At 42.5% G+C, this 21,510-nt stretch overlaps 1 protein-coding gene across 2 annotated transcripts; it reads right to left on the reverse strand.

The window, feature by feature from the left end:
- Positions 1–2,866: 2,866 nt before the first annotated feature.
- LOC106603275 (PHD finger protein 12) lies at positions 2,867–18,032 on the reverse strand. 2 transcript variants are annotated; one of them, XM_014196710.2, is made up of 14 exons: positions 17,839–18,032; positions 17,215–17,394; positions 16,676–16,857; positions 15,402–15,474; positions 13,447–13,997; positions 7,278–7,410; positions 6,991–7,155; positions 6,692–6,850; positions 5,777–6,578; positions 5,519–5,665; positions 5,163–5,261; positions 4,955–5,037; positions 4,639–4,777; positions 2,867–4,471 (listed from the first exon to the last, which is right to left on the reverse strand). In XM_014196710.2, the coding sequence occupies exons 2-14, from the start codon at positions 17,278–17,280 to the stop codon at positions 4,083–4,085; spliced, it is 2,988 nt and encodes a 995-aa protein (XP_014052185.1). In that variant the 5' UTR covers positions 17,281–17,394; positions 17,839–18,032; the 3' UTR covers positions 2,867–4,082. The 2 variants fall into 2 exon arrangements, with proteins under 2 accessions (XP_014052185.1, XP_014052184.1); XM_014196709.2 differs by having other exon boundaries at positions 17,215–18,011.
- Between the last annotated feature and the right edge of the window lie 3,478 nt (positions 18,033–21,510).

The raw sequence follows: 21,510 nt of genomic DNA on the forward strand, positions 1-21,510 counted from the left end.
TACTGTATGTACTATCTTTCTCTGTACATAAGAATGAACTACAGTGGAATTCAAATATATTTATCTATTGCGCAATGAACCCGGGCGCAATGAACCTGGGCTCAATAGATAAATATATTTGAATTCCACTGTAGTTCATTGAGCTCAAAGGCACACTGTAACTGTATTGCGCCGAAAAAGCGACAGTGCAATGCCCCTTTTGGGGCTCGAACCCCGGTCTCCCAAGCCTTAAACAAAGGTTGCAACACTATCGCCCTCCATTTGTGAGAGCATGTCCCCACTAATAATTTTACCAAGTCCCTCACATGTACTGTACATGCCTCTGTGATGGCCTAACAGGCAACATCCCATCCCACTGCTAACACCAGTGTAGCAAATAGCAACGTGCAATGTTGCAGGTCTCCCATCGCATAGGCAAGTTTGCTAACCACTGCACCAATAGGGTTAACCCATTTAGGGGAGATTGTAAACTTCTCATATAGAAACTTAATTGGGAGGAAGGATTTTTTAAATGCTTTTTACATTTGTAGCACAACCCATTTTTGAGAAAGTCATGATTAAAGTGGCAATTTTAGGCCCTTTTTAATACCTATACATGCCTCCTGTAAGACCTTATGATCCATGATACAGACAACATCTTGGTGACATACTCCTTAAAGTGTGCTCTCAAAAATGTAGTATGTCAAGATTCTGAAATACATTTTTCCCACATTAATTTATGACCCTGAAGAAGGCTGTGATGCCAAAACATTGGCAAATAACAAATAAATTACTGGGAGTTTATATATGGAGTGTGCAACTTTATTTCGATAGTTTACACGTTCATTTATTCAACATAAAAAATATGAATATGAATATCTAAAAATTACCTTTGTTGATTTGGCTTATTTTTTCTTGACATTGATTGTAACAATATGCTCTTCAAACACATAACATTTCCAGAGTGGCTCTCTGGTACCTTTAAGATATATGACCCATTTTAAACATAGAAATTGACATTATAGGTCATTATCCAATCACAGATCCATTTTGCCATTCATTGAGCTGGTGGCGCTCATCAGAATTAGTAGAGAGCCCACTCTAGAAATGTGATGTGCTTGTAGACTAGTATATTGTTCCAACCAATGTCTTGAAATTAACTAAATCAAAAGGGGTACTTTTAAGATATTCATAGTAATATTTTTTATGTTTAATAAATTGTGGAAATGTGTATTTCAGAAGGTAGATATACAGTGGGTATCAATATCTTAAGTATTCACCCCCCCTAGGATTTCTTCACATTTTATTGTTACAAAGTGGGATTAAAATGGATTTAATTGTCATTTTCTTAATCAACGGTCTACACAAAATAGTCTGTAATGTCAAAGTGGAATAAAAGATCAAACATTTTAAACATAAAACACTAATATTCCTTGATTAGATTAGTATTCACCCTCCTTAGTCAATACATGTTAGAATCACCTTTGGCAGCGATTACAGCTGAAAGTCTCTAAGAGCTTTGCACCCCTGGATTGTGCAATATTTACCCATTATTCTTTTCAAAATTCAAGCTCTGTCCAGGTGTTGGAGTTCATAGCTAGACAGCCATTTTCAAGTCTTGCCATAGATTTTCAAGCAGATTTAAGTCGAAACTGTAACTTAACCACTCCAAACATTGTCTTCTAAGTTGGTAAGCAACTCCAGTTAAGATTTGGCCTTGTGTTGTAGGTTATTGTTCTGCTGAAATGTGAATTCCCCTCCCTGTGTCCCAGACTGAAGAGTGTTTTCCTCTAGGATTTAGCCTGTGCTTAACGCCATCTCGTTTCTTTTCCTGAAAAACTCCCCAGTCTTTGCCAATGTCAAGCACACCCATACCATGATGCAGCCACCACCATGTTTGAAAATAAAGAGGCAGTTATTCAGTGATGTGTATTGGATTTGCCCCAAACATGAGGCTTGCATTTAGGCCAAAAAGTGTATTCCTTTGCAGTATTACTTTAGTGCTTTGGTGCATTCGCTCTGTCATTTAGGTCATCACTGTAGTCACTACAATGCTGTGGATCCATATCAGTTTTCTCCCATCACAGCCATTGGACTCTGTAGCTGTTTTAAAATCACCAATGGCTTCATGTTGACATCCCTGAGCAGTTTCGTTCCTGTCCTGCAGCTCAGTTCAGAAGGACAACTGTATCTTTGATGTGTCTGGGTGGTTTAATACATCTTCACCATGCTTACAGACATGCTCCAGAACTTTGGCAACTAGTATTTTTTAAACCTCCCACTCTGGGCTGGTGTCAATGTGTAGGTCATACATGCATAATTGATGACCAGAAGGAGTCTTACCTCAATTAGCCATGAAATCCCTAGTTTGAAAGCGACTGTTTTCTGGAAGCTGCGCTGCAACATTTTCCCCCACCTGGGACAGCCCCCTAGCAATTCTAGTTTCGCCCCCTTACCATTTGAATGGCAGCTAGCAAGAAGCACCCAGCAGAGCGGGAAAGAGCGCAGTGACATGGTGCACATATCTGCATGTGACTAGTTCAGGGACCACTTTTGGCTTGTGAGTGCTACAGTACTTTTTTTTTATTTTTATACAAAAGTATCTCTTTAAAGAGATATTCAATGTTTGATTTGTTATTGCTACCCATCTATCAATCACTGCCCTTCTTTGAGGCTTTTGAAAAGCTCCCTGGTCTGTGTAGTTGAAATTCAACACTTGACTGAAGGACCTTGCATGGGGGATAGAGGAAGGGGTAGTCATTCAAAAATCATGTCAACCCCTATTATTTCACAGTGAGCCCATGTAACTTGTTAAGCCAAAATGTACCCCTGAACTAATTTATGCTTGCCTAAACAAAAGGGGATGAATACTGATGCAACAACTATATTTTAGTTATTTCATTTATTAATTTGTAGAATTTTATGTTCACTGACATGAAGCATCTCGTGTAGATCAATGACCAAAAAAAATTAAATTAAATCCATTTCAATCCTACTTTGTAACGCAACAAAAATGTGATACCCACTGTATTCCATATAATAGAGTTACACTATGAGGAGTATAATGACAAGATGTCTATTATGTACAGTTCACACATCAGGTCTTACAGAAGGAATGTATAGGTCTAAAAAGGGCCTAAAATGGCCACTTTCATGATAAAAAAAAAAAGTTTGTGATACAAAATGTAAAAAAACATGTCAAACATCCTTCCTCCCAATGTGAGAATTGCTAGAACAATCGGATACCAAAAATATTTTCGGGCTATGCTGGCATGGAATCGCCCAATTGGTTGTTAGCAACGAATGAAATGACAGAAGCCACGGTGTTCACTGACGCTTAAAAATCTTTAGGTATTTACAGTGACTATGACAGACAAGAAACCAAGTCAAAGTTGCTTTGTATTTACAGAGTACATGACAAAGTTCAGATGAATTATTTCTAAAAACAGACACTATTGAAAAAAACTGGACTAAAACTTTTGAAAACTACTGCACAAAATTCACATAAAGCACTGGAAAGATTTAAAAGCCAAAATGGCCATAATTGAAGTTTGCATACAGAATCCTATGCTTCCCTTGTTCTATGTTAAAATTATTCTTAATCATGTATATTTTGTGTGTGTGCATTTCAACACACACAACCATGTAAACAACATGTATGTATAAGCATGGATGTGTACACGTACGTTTGAATATAGTGCTACTACATTTTCAGATACAGTACACAAACTAAAATTATAAAAAGTAAATAAAAGTTGCATTTTCAGAGAGAAAAAAAAGTTATGCCTTCATTACTGGCAAAAATAGAATGATTGGAGTTCTTTACAAGTATGCTGGAAACCTGGTGATGTTTACATTTCTTCACATAATGGCAACGTTAAACCATCCCCTTTTTGAAAGCCAATTCAAAAACTTTCAGAAAATTGTCCAGTTACAAAAAATAACAATACAAATTGTATGTGCAACTTGCCCACAAAATCGGAGACTGAAAAATACTTCATTTCATGCAAATGTATGAACATCAAAAAAGCTCTCTCTTTTTGATGCAGTATACAAGTATAGCTGCTGAGGCTGGTTCTTGTTGCTGAGGGGACATGATTGGGCTAGGGGACAGGGTTAGGGTGCAGCACTGGCACTTGGTGGAGCTGGGAGGTGGACGTGTGCTTGTCAGAGGGTTCTGTTCCCTCCTGGCACTGGGGGGTGGCAGTGGTGGTAGTTGGGTTGTTAAGGGTTTCCTCTTTGGGCTGTTTGCAGGCAAACTCTGTAATACTGAAGACAAACTGCATGCAGCCCAGCTTGACGAAGCTGCCGTGGTGGAGCAGGGCAGTGCCCTCCCAGCCTGCCCCACTGCCCCCGATCAGACTGGAGCTGCTGGCCTTGCAGTCGCAGCAGGGGCTAGAAGGAGTCACCTGACACTGACTCATCACCCCCTCCTCTAGCACCATGGGCTCCCCTGCCCCTTCCTCTTCCTGCTTCCTCCTCTTGCAGCGCTCTGCGGGTTACAAGCATTACAAAACACTCAGACCTTTGAACACCATCACCTGCCTCTGCTTTAACAACATTAGGAAACATGGCATCATGTCAGAGCATGGTCCTTTATCAGGTAAATGTTCATTCCTTCCTGTTTCTATAGGAGGCCATGAGAGGAGCTCCACTCACTGATAATGTTCTGCACTTTGGAGACCAGGCTGCTGGAGGGGCTGGGCCCAGTCTTCTCAGAGAAGTCACAGGAGTACAGCACATTGTCCACCGTTGTCCCATGTTCACTGTAGTTGAGGAGCTCATACTGCTTGGTGTTCTGATCAAGGCAAGAGCGGTAACAGAATGACATTTTCAATTCACAGAGCAGCTTCTAAAACAAATCCTCAAAGCAAGAAAAAAATTGATATCAAATGTATTTATTCACAGTTCACAACTTATTGTAAAATGTATTCCAAAACCAAGTACATGTTTGAATGTAAAATGACCCACTCACCTCATCATAGAAGATGCAGGCATGTTTTCCTGAAACGTAATTACAATGACCATAGTTTGTAAGGCACACGTCCATGTCAGCACCTGCAAATAACAAGACATAACCTCAAGTCAGCAAAATCTGCCAGGGATGGAAGACACCTTTACATGAATAGAAGGTCCTGATATTGGGTCATGTTGTGTTATTTGGGATTTGGAGTGAATCTTACCAGTTCCTATGTACAGGCTTCTGTAGCACATACGGACAGCTCCTCCTTTCCCAGTCAAAGGATAAAACACAGCCCTGGCCTGGATATCCTTGTTTTGTGCTGAGAAAGAAAACAACACATTCTCTTCCTCACAATGCTGCAATATACAGAACAGTCAAATGTAACAATAAAGGATAAACTAACTAAGGGATGATTTTACAAACATGAAAGGGGGATAGAAGTAATGGACATCAATATAAATGGACAGAATAATAGGAGTGAAGATGGTAAGGTTAGTGAGGGAATGGACAGTGAGTCAGTGAGGTAGAAATATAGGGAATACAAAATGGTGTTAATAATGAACAAGGTTTTCTTACCTTCTGTAGGCTGGGGTTGTGGAACAGGAGGTAGGCTGATACAGCTGCTCTGTGGAGGGGAAGGAGCTTTAGGGCCAAACAGCTGCTGGATCCTCTGCCAGGCCAGGAGTTCAATGAACTTCTCATCCAGACTACTCATCTGAATCTCTGTGGAAAATAATCGTGTTGTTAGCAAAAAGAGAGTGAATTCAGTTAGTGTGGATCCAACTTTTCCTCACCGATCTAAAATGTGTCTTATTAAAATCAGGTGAGACTTACCACCGTGGCAGTCTGCCACAGCCTTCAGACGGCTGGACAGGTCTCCCATAGAGAAAGAGCTGGGGAGCAGAGAACCGCTCCTGGTGGTCACAGCATCACGACTGACTATCCCATCTGCTGGTGGGGTGGAGCCCAGCTTGGTCATCCCCTTGATCTGGTATGGTGCTCTGGGTGGAGTGAGGGCACAGGACCCCACGGTGCTGCTGCTACTGGTTAGAGCAGGGCCCTGTGTGCCTGGGGAGGGTCTGTGAGGTGGAGAGGGGCCTCTGAGGTCTGGTTTGAAGGGACTGGTGGATGAGGAGGCCGTCCCTTCACAGGGTCTTAAGAGGGTGTTCTCGGTCTTGACCACAGCTTCACCAGTGTGATTGGGTAACTCCGGGCTGGAAGCTGCTGGTGTCTGAGGAACAGGCCTATCAGGACCTGAGGGCTCTCTCAGCTTGTGGAGGTTGTCCTGTCTGCAGGCCTCTGGACTCCCATTGGTCCAAGTCAGCTGCTCCTCCAGGGGACCGTTAACATTACTGGGCCCACAGTTGTGACAAGGCTTCTCTGTACACATGCTACACTTCCCTTCATTGAGTCCAGGCACCCCCTGGGGGCAAACTGCTGCACTGTCAGCTTTAGGCTTGGAGGCTGGCGACTCTGTCCGGTTAGAAGTGCACACAGCACTGCCCTCCTCTGCTGTGACACAGGGTTTGATGTCGGCCTTGTCAGTTTTCCCAGAGTCCCATTCGGACGACAGCTTCTGCTTGGCTGACAGATGTCTCACTATGCTGCACTGGAGTGTGATGACGTCTCTGAGCCACTAGGAGACAACACAGGGAAACAAAACACATTCAATCAGTATTAAAGATGTGGGATTTGTTTACTCTCATGAGACATTGTATATCACTGCTGGGTAACACGCCAGTTACCTACCTCCTGTTGCTCATCCTCACTGGTTAAGTGCTGAGAGGGTGTAAAGTGCTGCTGAGGGGGTTCTGAACTGCTGTTACAGACCAGCTCCCCATTGCGGATCCCTGCCGGGGCAATCATGGCCGGGGGACACTTGTACTGGGACTTTATAGAATCAGGGACCTGTCGAGAGACACACACACGATGGGTTTAGTTACAAGATGTGACAACAGTGAGCAGAGTGGTGTGTTACATGTCACCTCATCTGACAGAGGAAGCACTGTTGTAACCCACAGTAGTAGTACAGGGACTAGCAGGCTGACCTTGAGGGTTTTCTTCAGCTGTGTGTGGGCTCCTCGGCGGACGGGGGTGTTGAGACGATGCACCCGCTGCAGGAAGTCCACCTTGACGGCATGCTGGGACATCCTGTCCTGAAACTGGTCAAACAGCTGGCAGCGACCGCTCAACGGCAGGCTCCTCTGCTTCAGCTGGGAGACAGGGGCACAATCAATTCAATACCATTAAAACATCATCAACACGTTTTCAATACGTAGATGTGTGTGACCATAAAAAATCATAAAGCTGTCAGTACAGGCTTTAGCTTACTTACCACCATGTGTTCTATGTGATTGGGACACATCCACTTGCCCACAGGCATGGCAGTAAGAGGGGGGTCCAGACAGTCCATGTGGAACAGGAGGGGGCAATAGTCACACTGGATTAATGGTGCCAACCTGCAGCTCCTACAACACAGAGGCGATTCACGAAAACACGGGTTAGATTTATGACTGAAACAAATAAACTGCTAAATATCCTCAAAATAGAGCTAGGGGTAGTCTGCTCTAATAGTTCAGTGGAAAGAGGGGGTCACTTGAGGGCCAGAGACAAATGGATTTCCAACCCACACTAGCTAGGTTTCCATCCAAATGGCGTGGAGTGTGAGGTGGAGCTCTCGGGCTCCGAGCCCTGGGAGTCGTCCTCCACGTCTAGCATGGTCATCATCCATGTCGTTCATGCGAATATTCTAAAATATGCATAAAGAAAATATGTACATTTTCCCTGCAGTGGGGTTTCCACCAAACTGACTTGTTGCAGATAAAAATCAGCGCGTGCGTACATTTTCATGTACCGAATAAAATAAAAAAATCAACAAAAGGTCAATGTGTTTCCATCGCATTTTCAACTCTACTGATAGTTGGGTCACAGAAACTGTTGCATTAAAATAGCAAAATGTGCCTACTCTAGTCTTGGCACATGTGCTCTAGCCGACAGCTGGCAGATACAGTGTGGGTAGCTAGTCAACATGACCAGATCATTATGGATAAGAGCGAGAAAATGTGGACTTGTCAAATGGCAGTCAAGCATCGATGATCATGTCACCAGCATAATGTCACCTTGATATTTATTGGAAAGGAGCATCAAGCTCATAACATGCACTTTCAACACCCTGTGAAGTTCATCACAACTTCATTCATATGTAGCCTAGCCTAATAAACTGCATGGTTTCCTGAGTCGTAGTGGGAGGATCACACAAACCATATCATTGCGACTCCTCGTTTGCTTCGATGTCAGTATTTGAGCATAAAGGCATTTCCACCGCCATTTCTCACATAATACATTTTACAGACAATTAAAAAAAATGGCCCACTATGTCAAATTAACAAATTCTCTTGGCATTTATAAAATTATACCAAAACTTCCTGTTTCCATCACAGCTGCCGTGATTTTTATTTTATACGGTATGGCTTTACTTGCATGAAAACTGTGGATGGAAACGTGGTTACTGTCTGGAATCCTGGCAGAGTGACTGTCTGTGGCAGAGACCCTAAGCCAGGCCCCATCATTCCAGAATATATAAAATGCTCAGTGAGATAGTTTGAATTCCCCTGTCTCTCTGGCCAGCCATGTGGCTGTGCATTCTGTGGTATTCCTGACATAGCCAAGGCTCTGATGCCAGCTCATAGAGGCACTCTAGAGTGTGGTAAATAACACATAAAAACAAAACTACAGAACATTTTGGTGCCTCACTGAAAAAAATAAAGTCAGGACAAACTCTACAACCCCTCTAAAGAATCTACAAAAATAAATAAAATGGTCTGTCAGTCAGGCAGTTTAAAAAAGAAAAACAAACTCCCCAGAAAAGAAAAAAAACCTCAAACACATTCGGAAAGTATTCAGACCAGTTGACTTATTCCACATTTTGTTAAGTTATAGCACTATTCTAAAATGCATTAAATAAAACATTTCTCAATCTACACACAATACCCCATAATGACAAAGAAAACAGGTGTTTAGAAATATTTGGCAATTTATTAAAAATAGAAAAAAACAGTAATACCTTATTTACATAAGTATTCAGACCCTTTGTTATGAGACTCAATTGAGCTCAGGTGCATCCTGTTTCCATTAATCAAGGACCTTGGTCAGGGAGGTGACCAAGAACCCAATGGTCACTCTGACAGAGCTCCAGAGTTCCTCTGTGGAGATGAGAGTACCTTCGAGAAGGACAACCAGCTCTGCAACACTCCACCAATAGGGCCTTTATGGTAATAGCCAGACAGAAGCCACTATTTAGTAAAAGGCACATGACAGCCCGCTTGAAATTTGCTAAAAGGCACCTGGTCTGATGAAACCAAGATTGAACTTTTTGGCCTGAAGGCCAAGTGTCACGTCTGGAGGAAACCTGGCACCATCCCTACGGTGAAGCATGGTAGAGGAAGCATCATGCTGTGGGGATGTTTTTCAGCGGCAGGGACTGGGAAACTAGAAGAGTGCTCTGGACCTCAAACTGGGGCAAAGGTTCACCTTCCAACAGGACCACGACCCTAAGCGCACAGCCAAGACAAAGCAGGAGTGGCTTCAGGACAAGTCTCTGAATGTCCTTGAGTGGCCCAGCCAGAGCCCAGACTTGAACCCGATCAAACATCTCTGGAGAGACATGAAAATAGCTGTACAGCGACACTCCCCATCCAACCTGACAGAGCTTGAGAGGATCTGCAGAGAAGAATGGGAGAAACTCCCCAAATACAGGCGTGCCAAGCTTGTAGCATCATACCCAAGAAGATTCGAGGCTGTAACCACTGCCAAAGGTGCTTCAACAAAGTACTGAGTAAAGGGTCTGAATACTTATTTAAAATGTGATATTTCAGTTGTTTATTATGTATACATTTTCAAAAATGTCTAAGCCCGTTTTTGCTTTGTCATTATGGGGTATTGTGTGTAAATTGATGGGGGGGAAAAAATGATTTAATCAATTTTAGAATAAGGCTGTAAGGTAAGTTTTTTTGGGCAAAAGGTCAGAACTTCTGAATGCACTGTATATACATGTATATAGCGCCCCTTGTGTGCACTTACGGTAATACGGTATACACATGTACAGTACAGAAATGGTATGATGTATGAAAACGTTAATACCGCCCAACAGTAGTATATTGTATATTTTCATAGTAAACCATGCAATAATTTCTATGCCTTTTTCATGAGCATCAAAACAACTGTGAAATAATGTGTGATCTGCATATAACTGGATAACGTATCTCCTTTCCGGATTTGTTCTCAAAGCCTAGTACATTTGATTCACTTTTCTCTGTCTGCAGTGACCTAATTGTCCTGCACGGATGTGATCAACTGACTATGACAGAGGCTTGAATACTGCACTTGCACCAAAGATTTTTTATAACTTAACCAAGATAGGCCACAGGTTGTTGTTTCCAATAGGACAAATGAGTCATGGTTGGCAGAGCCAAGCACTCGCTAGCAATATCCCATTGGCGCGTTCTAGTATGGATCTACATATTTCCGTTAGCGAACGCCTACTGTGAAATGCGCGTTTACAATAACTCAATTTGCGTTTGTGCTCCTAAACAGCTTGCTTTAAAAAAACATGTAAAAAACTATTTTGCAAAGGGTAAAGTCTATAATACATAGTCCACTCTGTTTATAACAGATTATAGTTTTTTGAAACAGAACTTTATTGAGATCAAATGTTTAATTGATGAGAATTTGCAGAATGTTGGCCAAAATCCACTGCCTGCCAGTGGTCTTCCTCTCACTACCATATTTGGCAGTGAGTGGAACCGCCAACTGGATGCTTCACGTTTATACATCCTGTGAAATATGTCTCATTGTTCCATCCGTGCTAGCACCACCATGTTTGTATTCTTCAATGTTGCTAGAATTACCTAATGTATGCTACAGGAAGGCAACAGGCCCTTGGCCTAACTATCCCTTTTTGATTGGATCCATTTGGGCAGTGTGCGAATTACGCAATGACATCCGGGGGGATCTCTATTTATGAATTTAATAATAGACGTCATTTAAATAAAAAATATTACCTTTTTAAAAGTGGCATGAACACAGCCAGTCATGATATTTTCATCTGATTGTCAAATAAATCACTTCAAAAAGTAGGCTACCTGTGCGTGTTCGTCCACTCCAACATTCCATCATCCAAACTGCTTGTATAGCCAGCCTACTCACGCCATTTGAAGAATGGAAATAGACATCTCTTACAAAACACCAAAAAGTGTGCCCAATGACATTCAGCCATTGATTAGGCCTACATTAATTGATGTCTTGCAGACAAATTGATGTCTTTTGTAGCCTGGAAAGTCCATAATTCATGAGTTAATGCTTAGTCTTCACATATCGTGACATAAAACACTACCTTTCTTCCCTTACATTTATCACAGTGTTATGTCATTATTAAGCTTTTAACAATTTACTTGAACTTTGAAATAAACATAGTTGAACCCTGTACGAATCATGGATCTTGGAGATCCGGGAAAATGCACTATGTAACAGTGTAACTATGCCTGCGTAATAGAGGTCGACCGGTTAATCGGAATGGCCGATTTAATTAGGGGCGATTTCAAGTTTCCATAACAATCGGTAATCTGCATTTTTGGACACCGATTATGTCCGATTGCATTGCACTCCATGAGGAGACTGCGTGGCAGGCTGACTACCTGTTATGCGAGTGTAGCAAGGAGCCATGGTAAGGTGCTAGCTAGCTAGCTAGCATTAAACTTATCATATAAAAACAATGAATCTTAACATAATCGCTAGTTAACTACACATGGTTGATATTACTAGTTTATCTAGCTTGTCCTGCGTTGCATATAATCGATGCGGTGCCTGTTAATTTGTCCTTGAATCATAGCCTACTTCGCCAAACGGGTGATTTAACAAGCTGTCGTTGCAACAATGTACCTAACCATAAACATCAATGCCTTAACATCAATACACAAGTATATATTTTTAAACCTGCATATTTAGTTAATATTGCCTGCTAACATTAATTTCTTTTAACTCGGGAAATTGTGTCACTTTTCTTGCGTTCTGTGCAAGCAGAGTCAGGGTATATGCAGCAGTTTGGGCCGCCTGGCTCGTTGCGAACTATGTGAAGACCATTTCTTCCTAACAAAGACCGTAATTAATTTGCCAGAATTGTACATAATTTTGACATAATGTTGAAGGTTGTGTAATGTAACAGCAATATTTAGACTCATGGATGCCACCCGTTAGATAAAATACGTAATGGTTCCGTATTTCACTGAAAGAATAAACGTTTTGTTTCCGGATTTGACCATATTAATGACCTAAGGCTCGTATTTCTGTGTGTTATTATAATTAAGTCTATGATTTGATAGAGCAGTCTGACTGAGCAGTGGTAGGCAGCAGCAGGCTCATAAGCATTCATTCAAACAGCACTTTCGTGCATTTGCCAGCAGCTCTTCGCTGTGCTTCAAGCATTGCGCTGTTTATGACTTCAAGCCTATCAACTCCCGAGATTAGGCTGGCAATACTAAAGTACCTATTAGAACATCCAATAGTCAAAGGTATATGAAATACAAGTGGTATAGAGAGAAATAGTCCTATAATAACTACAACCTAAAACTTCTTACCTGGTAATATTGAAGACTCATAGTTAAAAGGAACCACCAGCTTTCATATGTTCTCATGTTCTGAGCAAGGAACTTAAACATCAGCTTTTTTACATGGCACATATTGCACTTTTACTTTCTTCTCCAACACTGTTTTTTCATTATTTAAACCAAATTCAACATGTTTCATTATTTATTTGATACTAAATTGATTTTATTGATGTATTATATTAAGTTAAAATTTGTTCATTCAGTATTGTTGTAAGTGTGTGTGTGTGTATGTGTGTATATATATATATATATATATATATATATATATATATATATATATATATGGTCCTCCAATAATCGGTATAGGCGCTGAAAAATCAGAATCGGTCGACCTCTACTGCGTAACATTTCATTATGTTTCAGCGTGAAAAGTTCTCAAGGGCACACAAATCCAAAATAATGTAGGCCTATGCCATTGCAAAATCGAATGCTTCTAACTGAATTTTAACCTCATCTGAGAGTCAGGTTATAGGCCTACTGTCCTTAACGTATACTTGTTGGATGGATTGGCTGTGCATTAGTGTCTAATGGTAGGCTAGCTGTCTAGTGTCCCGTGTGGCTCAGTTGGTAGAGCATGGTGTTTGCAACGCCAGGGTTGTGGGCCAGTACGGGGGGGAAAATAATTTACAATTTTTTTTATGAAATGTATGCATTCACTACTGTAAGTCGCTCTGGATAAGAGCGTCTGCTAAATGACTAAAATGTAAAAATGTAAAATGTAGTAATGTATGTAACATCTGGTGCCAAAAAAATCCCAGTTAGCCTACACAAAAACATTTGGTTTATTAAAAGAAAGACACTGATATTTGGTTATTAAAAGACTGGTCTTTCTGTTGTCCGTACCTGCCACAGGGATAGCAGACCTTCACCGGTAGTGGGACCAGCCCGTTGTGGTCCAGCTCATGCTGCAGTCGCTTCACATTCTTCCCTGTCATCTCATCTCTCCTCCTTTTTTTACTGGTTCCTGGAAGTGCAGTTGTGCAGGTGAGCTCATTGGGGAGCTGGAACTGCGTGGGGTTCCTCTCCATGGCTGCTGCTACCAGAAGGTCAAAGGGCCTCTTGAGGTGTGGGGTGGAGCTCTCGGGCTCAGAGCCCTGGGAGTCGTCCTCCACGTCTAGCATGTCATCATCCATGTCGTTCTGCTCCGAGGGCGTGGCGGTGTCTGTGGAGGCGGTGGAGGTTGGGGTGTTGGGTCTACTGTTGGGCCTCCTCTCCAGGAGACGGACCTGGGCCACAGCTGCAGCTCTCAGGCCTGTGGTGCCTCCTACTGCTGCCGTGGGGTCCAGCCTCAGGGTGCCTGGGGCCAGCTCTAACTCTACTGCAGGAGAGGGAGACTGCTTAGACAGCTGGCGGTCCAGGAGACCATTCATCTGCTCCTTCTTTTGCTCCCGCTTCTATGACACAAGAAACACAATGTGTTAACAGTCTGAACAGCCCTGATTAAACCAGTCTCACCAAACTAATTTTGATTTTTATTAGGATCCCCATCAGCTGACGCCAATGGCGGCAGCTAGTCTTACTAGGGTCCAACGTATAACAAAAAATACATTACAGAAAAAAAGACTTAACACAGCCATGCAATCTCCATAGACAAACATTGGTAGTAGAATGGCCTTACTGAAGAGCTCAGTAACTTTTGACGTAGAACTGTCATAGGATGCCAACTTTCCAAAAAAGTCGTTTGTCAAATTTCTGCCCTAGTCAACTGTATGTGCTGTTATTGTGAAATGGAAACGTCTAGGAGCAACAACAGCTCAGCTGCGAAGTGGTAGGCCACACAAGCACACAGAACAGGCCCGCCTGGTGCTGAAGAGCATTAAAAAAAAAATCTGTCCTCGGTTGCAACACTCACTACAGAGTTCCAAACTGCCTGTGGAAGCAATGCCAGCACAAGATCTATTCATCGGGAGCGTCATTAAATGGGTTTCCATGGCTTAGCAGCCGAGCAGCCACACACAAGCCTAAGCTCACCATGCACAATGCCAATCGCAGGCTGGAGTGGTGTAAAGCTCACCACTATTGGACTTTGGAGCAGTAGAAACATTCTCTGGAGTGATGAATCACACTTCACCATCTGGCAGTCCGGACTAATCTGGGTTTGGCGGATGCCAGGAGAACGCTACTTGCATACTATGCATACTGCCAACTGTAAAGTTTGGTGGAGGAAGAATTATAGTCTGGGGCTGTTTAATTTTTTGGCCTGTTAATTCCAGTGAAGGGAAATCTTAACGCTACAGCATATGACATTCTAGACGATTATGTGTTTCCAGCTTCTTGAAAAAAGTTTTGGGAAGGACTTTTCCTGTTTCAGCATGACAATGCTCCTGTGCACAAAGCGAGGTCCATACAGAAATGTTTTTTTCCCCGAGATTGGTGTGGAAGAACATGACTGGCCCGCACAGAGCCCTGACCTCAACCCCATCGAACACCTTTGGGATGAATTGGAACGCCGACTGCGTGCTAGGCCTAATCGCCCAACGTCAGTGCCCGACCTCACTTGTGCTTGTGGCTGAATGTAAGCAAGTCCCTGCAGCAATGTTCCAACATCTAGTGGAAACCCTTCCCAGAAGAGTAGAGGCTGTTATAGCAGCAAAGGGGGGACCAACTCCGTATTATTTCCATGATATTGGAATGAGAAGTCGATGAGCAGGTATTCATATACTTTTGGTCATGAAGTGTACATGTCAGTACATACACACAAAAAGTAGGTCACATATCCAAATGACAGAAACAGTGAACATAACACCTCACAAACAAAAGGTTATCCCTTCCCATGTTTTAACACAGATTTGACTCACCTTCCTACGCACCATGCAGCGATGACACATCCAGTCTCCGGGGGGCAGCATCTCCTTACTCAGGGGTGGGTTGCTGCAGGGAGTTCAACGCAAATCAGCAATTCATAACGTCCAATGCCCTCACAATGTAACCTGGTTTACAAGTTCCAGAGGTATGACGTTAAGGCTATTTTCCTACATCGAAATAAATGTGGAAATGCTAGAGACCTGTAGTTGATGAAAGCCAGGGGAGAGGGAATTAATTCAAAGGGCTCTTTTTGGGCAGAGTGCCAAGGTCCCTGGGCACAGTCTCACAGTTCCGTGGCAAAGGTATGTGTTGAATCTATTGAAAAGGCTGTTGGTCCAAAACCAACATCGATTCATTCAAGCTTTCCAAGAAAGACCGACTGCAGTGATGTAAAGAGAGGAGCACTACCGTAATAAATGAACAATTCACTTTCCTCAGCAAAAACCTTTCATGCTCTATGAAACCATTGAGGCAACAATCCAAGGGCATTGACAACACTATCCTAGAAGCAAAACAATTAAAAAATAAACTCTGCCGAACTGTAGTCCAGGCTAAGAGTAGAAAGGCCCTGGTAGGTGCTTCATGACACCAGGCAGCAGCCCTGGTCTGCTCAGCCCACTGTCCCAGCAGCACATGCCATGCATGGTTAATGATTATTTATACCGTCAATGAGGCAGCATACTGCACAGTTAGGTATCTTGAGCTCCTCATTGCCTCAGCAGAAAGCTCAACTAAACCTCGCCAACATCTGCAAGCTCATTAAATACTGGAAATGGCTGTTAGGAGAGGAGTAAGTGGTGTGTGGACTAGAGCTTGAGCTAAATGCATGCTAAAAATATGTCTTCCTTGACTGAAGAGAAGCATGGCTAAGTAGCTGAAACATGGCAGTAGCTAAGTGCAGAATTTAGTGCAGACATGTCTTCTGTACAGAAAATGGTCAACAACACAGCTACAGTAGTTATATAAAAGTACAAAGCTACAGAGTTTTAACATGTAGACCTAACCAATAGGGTGGCAGAATACACACCATGCAGACCTAACCAATAGGGTGGCAGAATACACACGCAGTGTTGAAAAACTGAGCTACAGCGCCACAATGTGGCAGCTATTGTGCATTCGATTAGCTGACAATAGTTAGCAGGAGTTAGTCTGTCAGTAGTCAACTGCTTCAAACAAAGTTAAGTCAACCACAAATGCTGCCTTGCACGTTGGTAGGAACACTGGGAAGTCATTACTGTAAATGGAAAGATATCAATCATAAACATACCAGCACTGTAGATGAAAGGCGGCGGGACAATGATCACAACAGAGGAGGTCGCCTCCTTCTCTGCAACTGTCACAGGTGTCGTGATTCGTGGCTCTCCCCACTCTCCGTGCGTTTTTATCTGGTTTCCGACCTCTTTTTTCTCCATCTTCAGACTTGGGAGGCGCGAGCAATGCTTGTATTTGCTACAAAGTATCAGCAAACGAGTACAGGGATACATCTGATTATCTGCATTGTTGCACAGTATCTACTGTAGTGTCAAGTCTGCCACACAACAACAAACCAAATGTCATGAGCTAGCTACAAAATAACACCTTCAGTCAATGGTTTGACTTGATACTTTTTGATGACATGACTTCTGGCAGAGGTTAGCTAGAGAGAGCAATGGCGTCCTGTAGAGTTAGCTAGAGAGCTAGCTACAAACGTTGCACTGCCACTGGGCCCTAACCAACTACCAAGCAAGCTTCTACTAGAAACACAAATAAAAGAACAAAAAACGTATAGTTATTTTCTCATCATGACAGTAATAGTAAAGGGGTTACCTGCATAAGACCACCAGAAGTGTCAAGATCGTAGACAATCGTTGGGGTCTCCATTTTATCCCACATTCAAACACAGCCGAAGTGAGCAAGCAATCAGCTCTGTTTAACGAATACTTCAAGCAATGTCTGACAAGAGGCGATATCCTCACTGTCAGCAGATTATCTCCCAAACAACAATGTCTAGAAAAAAAAAAACAGGTTCCTATTGGTTAGTTTGCTAACTGTTAGTTAAATGGGGAACACACTGTTGTTCCCAGGAAGATCCAAAGCCTCCCTTCAGTTCAAAGACGAAGTCCTTTCTTCATGAAATCCTTGGCTTAGCTAGCTAACGTTAGCATGGTTGTCCTTAATAGTTTCCCTTCCGCTTCGTTGTCCCAACTGTGTAACGCAAAAAGGCAAAACAGTACTTCTCTTGTTGCCAAATTGGAGAAAAGATAAGGTACAATAACACAGATATTCGGCTTTTGGACTTACTACTGAGGCCTAGCTTTGTACATGATGGTGCTTGTCCCTACGCCGGTGGTTGAAGCTAACGTTAGCTATGATGCTGTTTATAGAGGCAGAGGAATATCTGTTCCCTTCCATATTAAATACGGCTATAAAATAACACAGTATCTCACATACCTGACATATACTTGCAAATAGATGAAGTACTGTCCTTGTATACGGGTAAAAAACAGTGCCGAAACTGTAGAAAGCTAAATGGTTATTGTTGTTATGAAGAAACACTAGCTAGCTTGCTAAGCATCACTCCTGATACTGCTTCCTTCAGCCTCACCATGGAGTTGGCGCAAATTTGCGTAGAACGACGTTTTGAGCATGCGCTCTTCAACCGCGCTCTCATCTTGGTAGAGGCAAAAATGGGCGTTTCGGGTAGCAGCTTGAGCTTTGGGTACAAAGAACACGATAACCTAGAACATAAGAAAAATATTGTCATCCGTGGAAAATAATTGTCATAAATCATATCAGGAATTTGGTTGTTCTGTTAGGGTGAACAATGATTGCAAGCGTATTGACTTTGGCAACTGTAACTGGCCAGAAAACAAACGACTCCTAATTTCCGTTGTTCCAATAGTAAATCTGCATCCTTCTATTTGTACTTCCGACGAGGGGGTAGTCTAGGCCCAGTATAAATTACAGTCAATCGTCCTATTGACTATTCCTAGGAATCCTCATGAGGGTGTTGCCCTTTTCAATTTTAATTAAGGGAAATCATGGAATAAATTAGAAATGGACCAATTATATTCATGAGGATTTATTTAAATTGGTGAAAATGATCATTTCCAAAAAGTCCTGGAGCTCTTGATTTAAGTGGGCCTACATTCAATAATCTGTCCCAACAATCTTCTAAAGTGTATTTTCCTTACCTCTATTCACTCACAGTTAGAGAGAAATCTGAATATGGGCAGCCCAATAGCGTTAGTTTACTCACCTTACCTCCAGTGGCGATTTTAGCACGTACATTTTGGTGGGGCAAAAAATACAAAAAGTGGGATGCATGCCAGAAAAGCCACTACACAACACAACACTAAGCAAGACATTAATTGCACTATAACGGCAACAAACGGTGCCCACAAACTGTCAGGGCCTACATAAAGCTGTCCCAACAGCAGTCCCAACATCTTACCACTGCTACACCTGGCTAACAGCCTTGTCTGGCAGCGAAACAGTTCATTTAGGATGACGAGCGGATAAGAGGCAATCTGTAATTTGAATTAAGACATTAATGAGCGAGCTAGGATGGAAGTAACGTTAGTCAATATAAATATTTGTTTAGATATTGAAATGTACAGCTTTTCAATATCAGCTTTTCCGCCAAGGGGGGGTTCAATATCAGCTTTTCCGCCAACGGGGGGTTGGCGCCCCCCCTTGGGCTGTGCCGTGGCGGAGATCTTTGTGGGCTATACTCGGCCTTGTCCCGGGATGGTATGTTGGTGGTTGGAGATATCCCTCCAGTGGTGTGGAGGCTGTGCTTTGGCAAAGTGGGTGGGGTTATATCCTACCTGTTTGGCCCTGTCCAGGGGTTTCATCGGATGGGGCCACAGTGTCTCCTGACCTCTCCTGTCTCAGCCTCCAGTATTTATGCTGCAGTAGTTTATGTGTCAGGGGCTAGGGTCAGTCTGTCACATCTGGAGTATTTCTCTTGTCTTTTCTGGTGTCCGTGTGAATTTAAATATGCTCTCTGTATTTCTCTTTCTTTCTTTCTCTCTCTCGGAGGACCTGAGCCCTAGGACCATGCCTCAGGACTACCTGGCTTGATGACTCCTTGCTGTCCCCAGTTCACCTGGCCGTGCTGCTGCTCCAGTTCCAACTGTTCTGCCTGCAGCTATGGAACCCTGACCTGTTCACCGGACGTGCTACCTGTCCCAGACCTGTTGTCCCAGACCTGCTGGAACCCTGACCTATTCACCGGACGTGCTACCTGTCCCAGGCCTGCTGTTTTCAACTCTCTAGAGACAGCAGGAGCGGTAGAGATCTTCTCAAAGATCGGCTATGAAAAAGCCAACTGACACTTACTTGTTGCACCCTCGACAACTACTATGATTATTATTATTTGACAATGCTGGTCATTTATGAACATTTAAACATCTAGGCCATGTGCTGTTATAATCTCCACCCGGCACAGCCAGAAGAGGACTGGCCACCCCTCATAGCCTGGTTCCTCTCTAGGTTTCTTCCTAGGTTTTGGCCTTTCTAGGGAGTTTTTCCTAGCCACCGTGCTTCTACACCTGCATTGCTTGCTGTTTGGGGTTTTAGGCTGGGTTTCTGTACAGCACTTTGAGATATCAGCTGATGTAAGAAGGGCTATATAAATACATTTGATTTGATTTGATTTGATACAGCGACAGAATTCAGAACATGGGCTGTTCTTAAAGTGTTCTCCCTGTACACCAAGTCAGAACCGTGGGATAAATAAAGGAAGCATATAAGCAGACAATGAAAGCTCTTGCAATATTCTATGGTTACATTTCTCTTAAACAGGTTATAGGCTAGATGTGCACCACCAAGTCAGAACAGTAGGCAAAATTAAGAGGGGTAAATAGAACAAAGTATTAGGGTGAGGCCCACGGGCCACTAACATCTTACTACACAACATACACTTAGCATTACTTTCTTAGCATCAGTATACATATCTTCCTGGCATACTACATAATTTATGCAGCAACATACAATACATTTTTGGACTCACCTTGTTGTGCTGTGCTCACTTGAAAAGGAAGGTGGTGCGGCGGTCCTTCGTGAGCAAATTTTGTCATCAAAGTCTGGCATTCTCTGGATTTATAGTGCTTTCAAAACATCTGGAGGCTGGATTTACAATTCCGAGTTGGATGACCGTTCAAAACGAATTTTCTCAGTCGGAGCTTGTTTATTCCCGACTTCCCAGTTGTCTTGAACACACTGAAGTCAAGTTTTCGCAGTTCCGAGTTAACAGTTGTTTTGAGCGCGGCACAAATCATGCTTCATTGAAAGCATGGCCCGATGTTGAATGTTTATCAATTTAAACTTGGAAAAGAGCCCCTTGATCCCAGATTTGAGACCAAACAGACACTGTCACTGATTCCTTTCAAACCACTCATTGAATTTTTGATTTCCAACTTGTTGTGTATTGTTTATGTCCAATGGCTGAAGAGCACCGATACGTTTTATCTATAATTTCTCTTCATTATTTCTCTTCATATGATAAGGATTAAAAAGTATTTGCCAGTAGATAGTCAACTTGATTCATGATGATGACTGCTCGCTAAGATTTTGAAAGTATGATGTTGACATGATCAGTCCAATCAAAGCTGCTGTACATATAACGTGATTTGATGTCATGTTATCTGTGGCCAATGACCTTGAGCCTTCTTGGATGGGCACTTCTAACTCTATGGCAGCACACAAATGGCTAGAATATTCGAGGTCTCCTCTTAGACTTTGCGGTGACGTAGTGTTGAGTGCTGGCTTGCCCCACCACCACAGAAAGCCTTGAGCTAGGCTGAAACACCTGCATTTTGGAGCCGCCTTACTCAAGAAAACAAAAAAGAGACAATATTTGTATGCGCCTTTATTAACTCAATGATATATATTATTTTTTACATTGTTTGCAAACTGATATGTGACAAGTATTAATGCCAAAATAACATGCAAAACAGGCATATATTTTGTGTTATTTGTAAAAAAAAAAAAATGCTAAAAATGTGGGGCTCGAAACAGGTGGTGCAGCCCGGAATCACGGGTCGCCGCTGCTTACCTGGTATATTAATCCATCCAAATCACTCCTTATGGAAATGTATGCAAAAATATGGATTTCCT

The sequence above is a fragment of the Salmo salar genome, chromosome ssa04 (assembly GCF_905237065.1).
Source record: "Salmo salar chromosome ssa04, Ssal_v3.1, whole genome shotgun sequence".
Taxonomy (NCBI): Eukaryota; Metazoa; Chordata; class Actinopteri; order Salmoniformes; family Salmonidae; genus Salmo; species Salmo salar.